The following is a 14,876-nucleotide window of genomic DNA, read 5'->3' as shown; positions in this document are numbered from 1 at the left end:
CGAAAAGAGACCCGACCCTTTGAATGGGAGGTCCTGAAGGGTATTCTGGACCTCTGGCGGAAGGCCCGAAGCCTGGAGCCACGCCGAGCGCCTCATCACCACTCCTGAGGCAATTGTTCTGACGGCACTCTAGGAGACTGTGCTGGAGGCTTCTCTTTGGTAGGGTGAGGGCTTGCCGCCGACAACTGAATGAGGTCCTTTGCCATCTCAAAGGTGTCTGGCACCAAGGGAGGCTTAGGGGTCATGCTACTCATGCCTGGGGAAAGCTTTTCGAGAGGTGGCCCCCCCAGAGCCTCTTGCAGGAGCCACTCCTGGAGCAGAGTCCTTCTTATCTCTAGAGAAAGCCTTACAGGCATCGTATCCCTTTGCCAACACCCCTCCTTGAGGCAGGAAGGCACTTTTCATTCCCACCAAAGACGGATCATTGTGGGGAAGAGGAACACCTCTTCAGCTGCAATCTCTGGGGCAGATCTGCCATCCTGGGCCCAGCCCAAGAAATCCAAACACAGCAAAACCTCAATACACACAGCCAAACCCTCCCAAACCATGAACTGACATGAGTCTAAAATGTTTTTGATTAATTATGCTACCTAAGAACTATTTTGAGCGTACCCGATGGTAAAGGGAGAGGCTGGTTCTGTGCCTACTCCAGCTGGCAGAGAGGAGCTGAGGACAGGGATTTACACCCTTGGTGTATGCAGTCCAGGGTGCAGGGGAATTGTGCATCCCTGCCACCTACCACGCAGGAACGACCTGTAACTGACCACATGGCCAGCAGGGCACTGGAGAGCAATGCCAGGAAGGCGGGAACATTATTGTTCATGATGGTGACAGACAGCAATTCTCTCTTCTGTTCTTATTCACTCTTTAAGGCTGTCAAAGACCATTATGAACATCGAGTCTGATCTGCACAGCGTAGGCCAGGTAACCGCACCCAGCAAGTCCTGCATTGAATGTATAACTGCCGGATGAGCTGCAGCATATTTTTTAGAAAGACACCCAGTCCCAATTCAAAGACTCCAAGTGCTGGGGAATCTGCCACACCGCCTGGTAAGTTGTGCCAATGGTTAATTGCCCTCACTGTATAAATGTGCACCTTATTTCCGATCTTCGTCTAGTTTCAAACAGGGCCGGCTCTAGGCACCAGCGTTCCAAGCATGTGCTTGGGGCAGCCCTTTTCAAGGGGCGGCACTCCTTTTTTCTTTTGCTTTTGCTTCGGCAGCGGCACTCCATCCCCCCCCCCCTTTTTTTTGTGTGCTTGGGGCGGCAAAAAACCCGGAGCCGGCCCTGGTTTCAACTTCCAAACATTGGATCTCCTCCTGCATTTGTTTGCTACAGTAAAGAGTCTCTGCTATGAGAAATCTCTTCCCCAGGTGAGTACTTGTAGACCACGATCAAGTCACCTCTTAACCTTCTCTTTGTTAAGCTAAATAAACAGCTTCTTTAGTCTCACTGCACAACAAGCATTCCAGACTGCAAATCATTCTTGCCCTACTCCATTGTTCTCTGCACACTGTTCAAACTGAGCATCCAGAACTCAAGTCCTGCGATGCCGGATGAGGCAGGGTCCCATGGAAACTGCACCATGACATCGCATACCTAAGGCATCGGGGCAGAACACGCTGATACCTCCCAACTCTGGGAGCTTCACCTGGCAGCACTAACGCCCGTCTCATCAGCTCGAGGGGTCTGTGCACTGACAGTGCCTGCAGCAATACAGTTATGATGACTGACGGCTGCACACACAGACAGGAGACATGGCCCTGCCCCAGAGACCCACCATCCTCACCAGACATGTAGCACACCCGTGAGCAGGGCAGCCTCCCAGCCAGACATGGGTGCAACTTGACTCTAATGATTCGCCTCCCAGAAGAAATGTGAATGTAGACAGGGGCAGGGAGGACGAGGGTCACCATTCACCTGCTGCTATAGTCTTGATGTCGATAAGATACGCCAGTCTCTTGTTCTCCTCCATCCCTCTTTGCCTTCTCTCATTGATGCGAACGCTGTAATGGAGAAGAGTGAAGAATGACAGACAATGCTGTGCACATGCCAAACCACCTGGGGCATCTCCCACCCTCCCCCAGAACCACGCCTGGTGTCCACCTCCACCCATGGAACCACACCTCCTTACCTGTGGCTCTCCATCCCCACAACCACCCCAGCCTATCCATCAGGTCCCATGCAGATTGGTGGTTCTCTACCTAGAAGGGACAGTTACTCAGGTCCCTGTGAAACACCTTGTATCATGGATCCGTGAGATAAATCCTATGCTCCAGCTTAAACAGTCTTTTGGAGGAACCCCATCAGTGTGCCAGACTCCCCAGGGGTCTCACTCTTCCTTCAGGTTAGGCTACACAGCCTCACTGCCTCTGAGATTGAGCCCTGGGACTCCAGAATTTCTGCTTCACACTGGGAGCTCTGCTCAGCAGTCCAGCTGAGATAGACTCCTTGTTAGAGACTTGTTCGCTCTTCAGGGACTAATGCTCCCTAGCCAGTATTTGTGGTGACACCAAACCGGCCTTTCAAAACAGAGTAGGACTTATTAGGCAACTGGAACACAGCACTGGAAGGCCTGAGGTTAGCATTCAGAAATAAAGCTTAAAGCATCGTCCATTCTAGTCAAGCCAGAGCAGTCCACCAGCCCAGCCGCAGTGGATTCAATCTGAGGCTCGGTCCCTTTCTCACTCCTTAGTCACTCCCAGGGGACAGCAGCCAGCCTCCTCCAGAAGCCCACTCTTTATCCCTTGCTGGTCATGTCTCAAAAACCTCCTTGCTCTGTGTCATTGTTTGCTAGCTGTCAATGTTCTGGTCATTGGAGCTTTCCATTGTCTCTTTTGGATTCTCCACTCAGCAGGTTCCTCCAGCCAGTTCCACAACCACCTCATTCACTGGATCCCAGACAAGGCAATATCCTCACCTCATGTCCTGTGCTGCCCCCAAGAGGAGACTTAACCCTTTTTCCTCCCCGGGATAAAAATGCAAAGGACAGAGGGAAACTGAGGCACACACAGAATTCATAAAACTGTCACAGATAATTCCCATTTCATCACATTGTGTGTGTAGGGGTCTCAGTCCTTATAGCACAGGCTCAGCAACCCGTGAAGGCAGTGGAAGCAAATGGAGCAGGAGCCAGGAGCCTCACACCACCACCCACTTGGGAGCGTCTGCACATTAGAGACAGCTTCCGGGAGGTGCAGGGGCCAGGCTCCCAGGCTGGTACGCCACAAATTATCCCAAATAGGCTCCGAGCACAAAAAGGAGAGCAAATTAATAGATTCCTAGATTCCAAGGCCAGCAGGGGCAATTTTGACCACCTAATCTGATCCTCTGTATAACACAGCCCAGAGAACTGCCCCAAAATAATTCCTAGAGCAGATCTTTTAGAAACACATCCAATCTTGACTCAAAAATTGCCAGTGATGGAGACTCACAACCCCTGGTAAATTGTTCCAATGGTTAATGACTGTTAAATGTACACTCAGGATTGGAAGTTGTTCTAAAAGATCTGCTCTAGGAATAGTTTTGGGGAACTTCTCTGGCCTGTGTTATACAGGAGGTCAGACTAGATGATCCCAATGGTCTCTTCTAGTCTTAGAATCTATAAATCAATGAACAATTCTACCGTTTCTATCTAGTAATGGACCAATACCATTGTTAGCATTCCTTTTGTTCTTAATATACTTAAAAACTCCTTCTTATTGTCCTTAACTCTGCTGGCCATAGATTTCTTCTTGTGTCCCTTTCTTCCTTTATCAACCTCCTAAATTCCTAGCATCTGATTTATACTCTCAGGACCCATTACAGGGGTGTAGACGCGACAAAATCGATCTCTGATCGCTCTGCCGTCGACTCCGGAACTCCCACTGCGGCGAGAGGCGGAAGCGGAGTCGACGGGGGAGCGGCAGCGGTCAACTTGCCGCCGTCCTCACGGCCAGGTAAATCGACCTAAGATACGCTATTCGTGTAGCTGAAGTTGTGTATTTTAGGTCGACCCCCCTGCTAGTGTAGACCTAGCCCTAGTCTGACCTAGTGGTTGGAGGCATGGGTAGCATTGGGGTCATGGTCAAGCCAAGAGTTAAGTCACAGTCAGAAGTCATGCCAACGGTCAAGCCAGAGTTGGAGTCAGAAGTCAACAACTGGGGTCAGGGCAAGGAAGCAGGAACCATGCTGGGTAGCAGCAACCAGGCAAGGAAGCAGGGACCTGGTCTCAAAGTTCGGGGTAACAACAGTTTGCCTGGTACTGAAGTTAGGCTTGCCGGCCTGTAACTGCAGGATCACCGCTGGAACTTTTTTTAAAAATTGGCATCACATTAGCTATCCACCAGTCATCTGGTACAGAGGCTGATTTAAGCGCTATGTTACATACCATAGTTGGCAGTTCTGCAATTTCACATCTGAACTCTCAGGTGAACATCATTTGCTACTGGTGACTTATTGCTACTTAATTTATCAATTTGTTCCAAAACCTCTTCAGTAAGCATTCAAGATCATTCCAAGTTCTCAGTGACTCAGAAACAGGTAATGCCATTTTTGCATAGTGTGCCATGTTCCCTTCCCTTTTGCCCACGCAATCCTTCCTAAACAGATTATAACCGTTGATTTTAACATGCCAGTCATGGGAATCATCCCTTCAAGTTTCAGTAATACCAATTCCATTACATTTATGCTCATAAATGAGTTATTCCAATTCCCTGTTTGTCTGATTCCTCAGAGGCCCTTGGCCCAGCTATGCAGCCCATACACAGAGAGCAAAAGAACAGTGAAACAGACAACCCCCAGAAAGACCAAATGTGCCACTCACCAAGTCCTGCTACCTCCAAGCACAGAGGCTGAAGCAATGCCCTTCAATTCTCCTGTTAGCTGCCTCTGTTCACTCAAAGGGTGCAACCCAAGCCTCCTCAGGGATGGAGAGCACCAATTCAGAGCAGAGAAATCTGTCAGAGGATGCTCTGGGATGCCCAATTACAGATGCACTGCAAATAGCCTTTAGTCCCCCAAGAAACATCCATGATTGATAAGTGTACCAAAATGGCCAAAACCCTTACAACCACCTCCTGTCTCATAGACTCAGGAGCCTGCAAAGTGTTTGCTGCAATCTAGTCCAGAAAGTCAGCATCCTGCCTCTGACAGCGTGGCCAGCACTTTGGGCTAGGCTGCACTGCCACAACAGTCCAGAGGGGAGCGTAAGCATAAGGATTAGGCCTGACTAAGCCACACTTAGTGCTCAGTTGACTCAGATACCACAGGTGGAGAAGCAAGGATGAGGCATTAGCCATTTTTTGACTTGTTGAGGCAGCTAGAAAGGGTGAGTGACCAGAAGCTACCTCAAGGTTGGGCTGGCAAACATAGAGATGGGAGAGTGAGCATCCCAGCACCCCACAGGGAAACGAGCAAACATTAAGAACAAAAAAATGGCCAGACTGGGTCAGACCAAAGGTCCATCTAGCCCAGTATCCTGTCTTCCAACAGCGGCCAGTGCCAGGTGCCCCAGAGGGAATGAACAGAACAGGGAATCATCATGTGATCCATCCCCTGTCACCCATTCCCAGCTTCTGGCAAACAGAGGCATCAGCCCTGCCCATCCTGGCTAATAGCCACTGATGGACCTATCCTCCATAGATTCATAGATTCTAGGACTGGAAGGGACCTCGAGAGGTCATTGAGTCCAGTCCCCTGTCCTCATGGCAGGACCAAATACTGTCTAGACCATCCCTGATAGACATTTATCTAACCTACTCTTAAATATCTCCAGAGATGGAGATTCCACAACCTCCCTAGGCAATTTATTCCAGTGTTTAACCACCCTGACAGTTAGGAACTTTTTCCTAATGTCCAACCTAAACATCCCTTGCTGCAGTTTAAGCCCATTGCTTCTTGTTCTATCCTTAGAGACTAAGGTGAACAAGTTTTCTCCCTCCTCCTTATGACACCCTTTTAGATACCTGAAAACTGCTATCATGTCCCCTCTCAGTCTTCTCTTTTCCAAACTAAACAAACCCAATTCTTTCAGCCTTCCTTCATAGGTCATGTTCTCAAGACCTTTAATCATTCTTGTTGCTCTTATCTGGACCCTCTCCAATTTCTCCACATCTTTCTTGAAATGTGGTGCCCAGAACTGGACACAATACTCCAGTTGAGGCCTAACCAGCGCAGAGTAGAGCAGAAGAATGACTTCTCGTGTCTTGCTCACAACACACCTGTTAATACATCCCAGAATCACGTTTGCTTTTTTTGCAACAGCATCACACTGTTGACTCATATTTAGCTTGTGGTCCACTATAACCCCTAGATCCCTTTCTGCCGTACTCCTTCCTAGACAGTCTCTTCCCATTCTGTATGTGTGAAACTGATTTTTCCTTCCTAAGTGGAGCACTTTGCATTCGTCTTTGTTAAACTTCATCCTGTTTACCTCAGACCATTTCTCCAATTTGTCCAGATCATTTTGAATTATGACCCTGTCCTCCAAAGCAGTTGCAATCCCTCCCAGTTTGGTATCATCTGCAAACTTAATAAGCGTACTTTCTATGCCAATATCTAAGTCATTAATGAAGATATTGAACAAAGCCGGTCCCAAAACAGACCCCTGTGGAACCCCACTTGTTATGCCTTTCCAGCAGGATTGGGAACCATTAATAACAACTCTCTGAGTACGGTTATCCAGCCAGTTATGCACCCACCTTATAGTAGCCCCATCTAAGTTGTATTTGCCTAGTTTATCGATAAGAATATCATGCGAGACCGTATCAAATGCCTTACTAAAGTCTAGGTATACCACATCCACAGCTTCTCCCTTATCCACAAGACTCATTATCCTATCAAAGAAAGCTATCAGATTGGTTTGACACAATTTGTTCTTTACAAATCCATGCTGGCTATTCCCTATCACCTTACCACCTTCCAAGTGTTTGCAGATGATTTCCTTAATTACTTGCTCCATTATCTTCCCTGGCACAGAAGTTAAACTAACTGGTCTGTAGTTTCCTGGGTTGTTTTTATTTCCCTTTTTATAGATGGGCATTATATTTGCCCTTTTCCAGTCTTCTGGAATCTCTCCCGTCTCCCATGATTTTCCAAAGATAATAGCTAGAGGCTCAGATACCTCCTCTATTAGCTTCAGTACCAGATAAATTGGTTGAAGCAACAGAAAAGAATTATCAGACACATAGATGAACATGATTTGTTGGGGAAGAGTCAACACAGCCTTTGTAAAGGGAAAAATCATGCCTCACCAGTCTATCAGAATCGTCTCAAGGGGTCAACACACATGGACAAGGGTGATCCAGTGGATTTAGTGTTCTTGGACTTTCAGAAAGTGTTTCTCAAGGTCCCTCACCAAAGGCTCTTAAGCAAAGTAAGGAGTTATGGGATAATAGGGAAGTTCCTCATGAATAAGTATCTGGTTAAAAGACAGGAAAGAGGGTAAGACTAACTGGTCAGATTTCTGAAAGAAGAAAGGTAAAAAGTGCCCCCTCCTCCTCCCCCCCCCAAGGATCTGCACTGGGACCAGTGCCATTCAACATATTCATAAATGACCTGGAAAAAGGGGTGAACAGTGAAGTGGCAAAGTTTGCAGATGATACTAAATTACTCCAGATAGTTAAGTCCAAAGCAGACAAAGGGATCTCACACAAAACTGGGTGACTGGACAATAAAATGGCATATGAATGTTATGTTCTTATGAAATTCAATGCTGATAAATGCAAAATAATGCACATTGGAAAACATAATCCCAACTCTACATACAGAATGATGAGGTCTAAATTAGCTGTTACCCCTCAAGAAAGATCTTGGAGTCATTATGGAGAGTTGTCTGAAAATGTGCTCTATGTTAAAAACCATTAGGAAAGGAATAGAAAATATGACAAAATATCAAAGCTACTATAGAAATTCACGGTACACCCACACTATGAATACTGTGTGCTGTTCTAGTCAGCCCATCTCAAAAAAGATATTAGAATTGGAAAAAGTACAGAGGGGGCAACAACAACAAAAAGTGATTGGGGGCATGAATCAGCTTCCATATGAGGAGAAATTTAAAAGACTGGGACTGTTCAGTTTAAAAAAAGAGTGTTATGGGGGACAATAATGGAGGTCTATAAAATCATGAAAGGTGTGGAAAAAGTGAATAGGCAAATGTTATTTATCCCTTCAGATAACACAAATAGCAGGGATCACCCAATTAAATTAATAGGCAGCAGGTTTAAAACAAACATAAGGAAGTACTTCTTCACACAACACAGTCAACCTGTGAAACTCATTGGCAAAGGATGTTGTGAAGGCCAAAAGCATAACTGGGTTCAAAAAATGAACATATCTAGTTCTTTTTTGAACCCTGTTACAGTCTTGGCCTTCACAACGTCCTCTGGAAAAGAGCTTCACAGGTTGACTGTGTGTTGTGTGAAGAAATACTTCCTTTTGTTTGTTTTAAACCTGCTGCCTATTAATTTTGTTTGGTGACCCCTAGTTCTTGGGTTATGAGAAAATAGCACTTCCTTATTTACTTTCGCCACACCAGTCACGTTTTTTAGATCTCTATCATATCCCCCCTTAGTCATCTCTTTTCCAAACTGAAAAGTCACCATCTTATCCTCATATGAAAGCTGTTCCATACCCCTAATCATTTTTGTTGCCGTTTTCTGAATGTTTTCTAATTCCAATATATCTTTTTTGAGATGGGGCAATCACATCTGCACACAGTATTCAAGATGTGGGCATCCCATGGATTTATATAGAGGCAATATGATATTTTCTGTCTTATTATCGATCCCTTTCTTAATGATGCCCAACATTCTGTTAGCTTTTTTGACTGCCACTGCACATTGAATGGATGTTTTCAGAGAACTATCTATGATGACTCTAAGCCCTGGTCTACATTACGAGTTTAGGTCGAATTTAGCAGCGTTAGATCGATTTAACCCTGCACCCGTCTGTTAGGATATAGATATTCAGGCCTGTCTGTAAAGGCCTATACTTTAGGAATTTACGTGTATTCTGATCCCTTAGCTAGTTATAGAGGTATAAAAGAAAGAATCAAAATCACTGTCTGTTTGTGTAAGGGCCTTCTTGTACTGTGACAGTCTGAGGCTCTGTTCTTAGGCTAAGTAAGGCCTTTGGCTAAGCAGCAGAGGCAGCCATAAGCTGAGAAGTGAACGGTCACATCCTCACATTCCAAACTAGTCACATGGAAATAAGTCAATCTGGGGCTGTTAGGAAGGTGATCCAATCTATCACCTCCAGATAAAGGGAAAAGCCTAGAACATGTAAAAGAAAATTTAGTTTGATAGTTTTCTGTCTGGTAAGAACTCACTTATCAATAGACACAGCTGGAAAACCCTTATGTCTGTATAAATGTAGTTGTTAGTTGTGAAATCCTCACTTCTGTATTGTTTTGTATGTTTATTTGCATGGTCTCTGTCTGGTTCTGTGATTGTTTCAGTCTGCTGTATAATTAATTTTGTTGGGTGTAAACCAATTAAGATGGTGGGATATAATTGGTTAAATAACCATGTTACAATGTGTCAGGATTGGTTAGTTAAATTTCAGTAAAATAATTAGTTAAGGTATAGCTAAGCAAAACTCAAGTTTTAGGCCTTGGCTACACTTGGGGATTCACAGCGCTGCCGCGGCAGCGCTGTGAAGCGCGAGTGTAGTCGCGCCGCCAGCGCTGCGAGAGCTCTCTCGCAGCGCTGTAAGTACTCCACCTCTCCGAGGGGAATAGCTTGCAGCGCTGCGAGCGAGCGTGCAGCGCTGCAGGCGCTGATTACACTGGCGCTTTACAGCGCTGCACTCGCTGCGCTCGAGGGGAGGGGGGGCGTTTTCACACACCCGAGCGCAGCAAGTTGCAGCGCTGTACAGCGCCAGTGTAGCCAAGGCCTAACTATATAGTCTGCAGTCAATCAGGAAGTGGGTGGGGGGGAATGGGAACAGGGACTGGGGGTGGGGGAACTGGGATCATGTTTTGCTAAGGGGGAATGGGAACAAGGATGGCTCTGTGGTGTCACAGCTGGGAAGGGGGACACTAAGGAAGGAAACTAGAATCATGCTTGCTGGAAGTTCACCCCAATAAACATCCAATTGTTTGCGCCTTTGGACTTTGGGTATTGTTGCTCTCTGTTCATGCAAGAAGGACCAGGGAAGTAAGAGGGTAAAGGAATAAGTCCCCTAACACCGTCCACACTACGAAGCCATTTTTGTCGACTTAAAGGACTCTTAAAATCGATTTCTGTACTCCTCCCTGATGAGGGGATTAGAGCTGAAATCGACCCTGCTGGGTTGAATTTGGGGTAGTGTGGATGCAATTCGACGGTATTGGCCTCCGGGAGCTATCCCAGAATGCTCCATTGTGGCCGCTCTGGACAGCACTCTCAACTCAGATGCACTGGCCAGGTAGACAGGAAAAGCCCCGCGAACTTTTGAATTTCATTTCCTGTTTGGCCAGCCTGGCGAGCTGATCAGCACAGGTAACCATGCAGAGCTCATCAGCACAGGTGACCATGGAATCCCAGAATCACAAAAGAGCTCCAGCATGGACCGAACGGGAGGTACTGCATCTGATCGCTGTATGGGGAGATGAATCTGTGCTATCCGAACTCCATTCCAAAAGACGAAATGCCGGAATATTTGAAAAAATCTCCAAGGGCATGAAGGACAGAAGTTATAACAGGGACCCACAGCAGTGCCGCGTGAAACTTAAGGAGCTCAGGCAAGCCTACCAAAGAACCAGAGAGGCAAACGGCTGCTCCGGGTCAGAGCCCCAGACATGCCGCTTCCATGATAAGCTGCATGCCATTCTAGGGGATGCCCCTACAACTATCCCACCCCTGTGCTTCCCTCCTCCCCCACCCCTCCCGGGCTACCTTGGCAGTTATCCCCCCATTTGTGTGACAAATTAATAAAGAATGCATGAATTTGAAACAACAATGACTTTATTGCCTCTGCAAGCGGAGATCAAAGAGGGGAAGAGAGGGCGGTTGGCTTACAGGGAAGTAGAGTGAACCAAGGGGGCGGGTTTTCATCAAGGAGAAACAAACAGAACTTTCACACCGTAGCCTGGCCAGTCATGAAACTGGTTTTCAAAGCTTCTCTGATGCGCAGCGCGCCCTGCTGTGCTCTTCTAACCGCCCTGGTGTCTGGCTGCGCGTAATCAGCGGCCAGGCGATTTGCCTCAGCCTCCCACCCCGCCATAAACGTCTCCCCCTTACTCTCACAGATATTGTGGAGCACACAGCAAGCAGTAATAACGATGGGAATATTGGTTTCACTGAGGTCTAACCGAGTCAGTAAACTGCGCCAGCGAGCTTTTAAACATCCAAAGGCTCCTTCTACCACCATTCTGCACTTGCTCAGTTGAACTGCTCCTTACTACTGTCCAGGTTTCATGAGCCATGGGAGCAAAGGTAGGTGGTGGGGTAGGTGCGACCATGTGGTGCTGCCGCCTGGGAGAGCAGCCTGAGGCAGAAGCCTCCACCTGGCATGATATTCCAGGCAGGACTGAATCTCCATTAGACAAAACTTAAAGAAGAGAATGACCTGGAGTCATTCCCATTTTGGTCCAGACGCCCCCGACCGACCTCACCGAGGTCGGCCAGGAGCACCCATGTCTGCCCAGGTGCCCCCGACCAACCTAACCGAGGTCGGCCGGGAGCACCCACGGGACGATGACGACGGTTAGCAGTCATATTGCACCGTCTGCCATCCAGTCATATTGCACCGTCTGCCGTCCGCAAGGCAAGGCAAGGCAAGGCAAGGGGATGCTGCTGTGTAGCACTGCAGTACCGTGTCTGCCAACAGCACCCAGGAGACATATGGTGACAATGAGCTGAGCGGGCTCCATGCTTGCCGTCTGCCAGGGTAACCCAGGTAAAAAGGCGAGAAACAATTTTTTGCCGTTACTTTCACGGAGGGAGGGAGGGAGAGAGGGGAGCCTGACGACATGTACCCAGAACCACCTGTGACAATGTTTTTGCCCCATCAGGCATTGGGAGCTCAACCCAGAATTCCAATGGGCGGTGGAGACTGCGGGAACTGTGGGATAGCTACCACAGTGCAATGCTCCGAAAGTCGACGCTAGCTGCGGTACTGTGGATGCACACCGCCGACTTAATGCGCTTAGTGGGGACACACACAATCAACTGTATCAAATCGATTTCTAAAAAATCGACTTCTATTAAATCGACCTAATTTCGTAGTGTAGACATACCATAAGATCTCTCTCTTGAGTGGTAACAGCTAATTTAGACCCCATCATTTTATATGTATAGTTGGGATTATGTTTTCCAATGTGCATAACTTTGCATTTAGCAACACTGAATTTCACCTGCAATTTTGTTGCCCAGTCACCCAGTTTTGTGAACGCCTTTGTAGCTCTTTGCAGTCTGCTTTGGACTTAACTATCTTGAGTAGTTTGTATCATCTGCAAATTTTTCCACCTCACTGTTTACCCCTTTTTTCAGATCATTTATGAATATGTTAAATAGTACTGGTCCCAGTACATATCCCTGGGAGACACCACTATTTACCTCTCTCCATTCTAAAAATTAACCATTTATTCCTACCCTTTGTTTCCTATCTTTTAACCAGTTACCAATCAATGAGAGAACCTTCCCTCTTATCCCATGACAGCGTGTCAATTCTGCTCTTTACTATAGTTTCAATCAGTTTGCCTGGTACTGAAGTCAGGCTTACTGGCCTATAATTGCCAGGATCACCTCTGGAGCCCTTTTTAAAAATTAGCGTCACATTAGCTATCCTCCAGTCATCTGGTACAGAAGCTGATTTAAATGATAGTTTACAAACTACAGTTAGGAGTTCTGCAATTTCACATTTGAGTTCCTTCAGAACTCTTGGGTGATACCATCTGGTCCTGGAGACTTATTACGTTTTAATTTATCAATTTGTTCCAAAACCTCCTCTACTGACACCTCAATCTGGGACAGTTCCTCAGATTTGTCACCTAAGAAGAATGGCTCAGGTTTGGGAATCTCCCTCACATCTTCAACCATGAAGACTGATGCAAAAAATTCATTTCGTTTCTCTGCAATGGCCTTTCAATATTCAACAAGAGGCCAGTTGCGAAGGAGAGAGAAGTGAAGAACAGATTTTTTTAGGGATAGAGCAAGACTCAGTGGCATTGAGACCTTCCATTTAGTGCCAGTCAGACCAGTTGGCCTCCAGGTGTGAGTTGGGGTCCCGCTTCAGAAAGAGGAACATCAGAGTCATGCACAAAAGTGCATGTGACAAATGTACGTCTGTCCTCCTATAACAACTGTGCCCCCACTACCCATAACAGTGTCCACAGGCAGCAGATTTACTGAGGGTGTCTACACTACACTACTTAAGTTGGCATAGCTATGTCAGTCAGAGATGTAAGATTTTTCACATCTGACCAATGTAGCCACCTCAACCTAACTTTTAAGTGCAGGCTAAGCCTCAGAGACCATTCAGAAACAACATGGGTCTCATTGTGTCTCAGGGCTAGGACCCATGCAATGGGGACAATTTGGGATGTGATGGCCCCCGATCAGTCCCATGCAGTCTCAAGGCAGTGCCTGTGGTGGGGATAAGGAGGGGTGCAACACTTACCTGATGAGATGAGGGTTCATAAACTCTGTGCGGACAGATCCCAGAATTTCATTGCTTCCATATTCCACTAAAGTCAGCTCTCCGGCATTGAAGATCATGCAGACCTGTAGGGAGACAGAAGACAGGACTCTTACAGCAGGCAGTGTGAGAGGAAGGTCTCAGTGGAGGGGCACAGGTACTAGCTGGGTTTGTGGAAGGGATGCCCTGCATCCTGACCTGGATTCACCCTCTAGGGCCAGGGGGAGAGCTCAGACTCTGGAGCTCATTCCATCCTTGGTCTCACTGCTGTGACTGCCACTAATCAGTACCAATGGGCTGAGGTTTCTTGTGCTGTAGGAGCCAGGCTGTAAGCTAGTAAGCCGACTCCTCCAGGCCTCTCAGCCCTACCAGGTGGAGCAGGATTCCCCCCTAGTAAGTCACATGTCTGCTCTCTGTATGTCTACTTTCCTCCCAGTGTCTTCCTCCTCTGCCATCCACTCTGATGCCAGGGCAGTGTTTCCACCCCTCCATTGTGGAAACACTGCCCATGCAGCTCTCATACCAAAGGTTTGTTCTGCTCCCTGAAACATGGGCAGGGTAGGGAGCAGGCCACAGGCTGCAGGAGTTGGGTGGATAGCATGAGGCATGGCAAAGAAATGGGCCACCCCAGGGGACAGACTTCATGTTTGCAGTTTGTGAATAGTGTATTCAGCCAGGAGGGGGAAGAGTTTCACCCAATCCAACTCACGTTCTCATTGTCAAAGAAAAACTTCTCGTTCCCTCCGGATCCTTGCCAGGCCACCTGCAACACAAGGGTGTGGAGTGAATGAGCGCTGCACTGGTGGTCCTTTTGCCCCTGTCACTGCACTGCAGGAATCTTAAGCTGCAGGCACCACGGGATCTGGGGGCAGCGAGATGGGATTCCAGCTAGCGATCAAAGCAGCAGAAGCATTTCAGCTCTGACTTCATCTCGATTGTTGCATCTGGCTTGGGTTCTGAAATCTCACTGCTATTTGGCTCTGTGGAACTAACCTCCTCCCACACTCTGCAGCAGCACAGACAAGCCTGGTGCCTTCCATGCAAACAGCCTGAGTTGGAACCCAGAGTAGTGTTGGGGTCAGGAGTCACAGCCAGAGTCAGTAATTGGAGTTAGGGCAAGGGAGCACAACACGGAATGAGGTGAGGTAACAGGAACAAGGAGCAGGGACCAGGTGAGAAGGCAGGAACTTAGTCTCTGGGGTCTGGTCAGCAGCAGGCCCAGCTACCAGTTGCTCAGACAAGGGGTGTGGCAGGAACAGGAAGATTTAAGTGGT

The 14,876-nt window shown here is 47.4% G+C and overlaps 1 protein-coding gene across 2 annotated transcripts in view; it reads right to left on the bottom strand.

Moving 5' to 3' along the window:
* The window catches only part of IFT172 (intraflagellar transport 172), a 98,356-nt gene that overhangs the window by 56,486 nt on the left and 26,994 nt on the right, over positions 1–14,876 (bottom strand). For both annotated transcript variants that reach the window (XM_065400807.1, XM_065400808.1), the window contains exons 12-14: positions 14,312–14,365; positions 13,585–13,688; positions 1,921–2,006 (exon numbers count right to left, since the gene is read on the bottom strand). In XM_065400807.1, the coding sequence (XP_065256879.1) occupies positions 1,921–2,006; positions 13,585–13,688; positions 14,312–14,365 (244 nt within the window). The remainder of the gene's footprint in view (positions 1–1,920; positions 2,007–13,584; positions 13,689–14,311; positions 14,366–14,876) is intronic.

This window comes from Emys orbicularis, chromosome 3 (genome assembly GCF_028017835.1).
Source record: "Emys orbicularis isolate rEmyOrb1 chromosome 3, rEmyOrb1.hap1, whole genome shotgun sequence".
NCBI lineage: Eukaryota > Metazoa > Chordata > Testudines > Emydidae > Emys > Emys orbicularis.
This window is presented reverse-complemented; position numbering and strand designations above follow the sequence as displayed.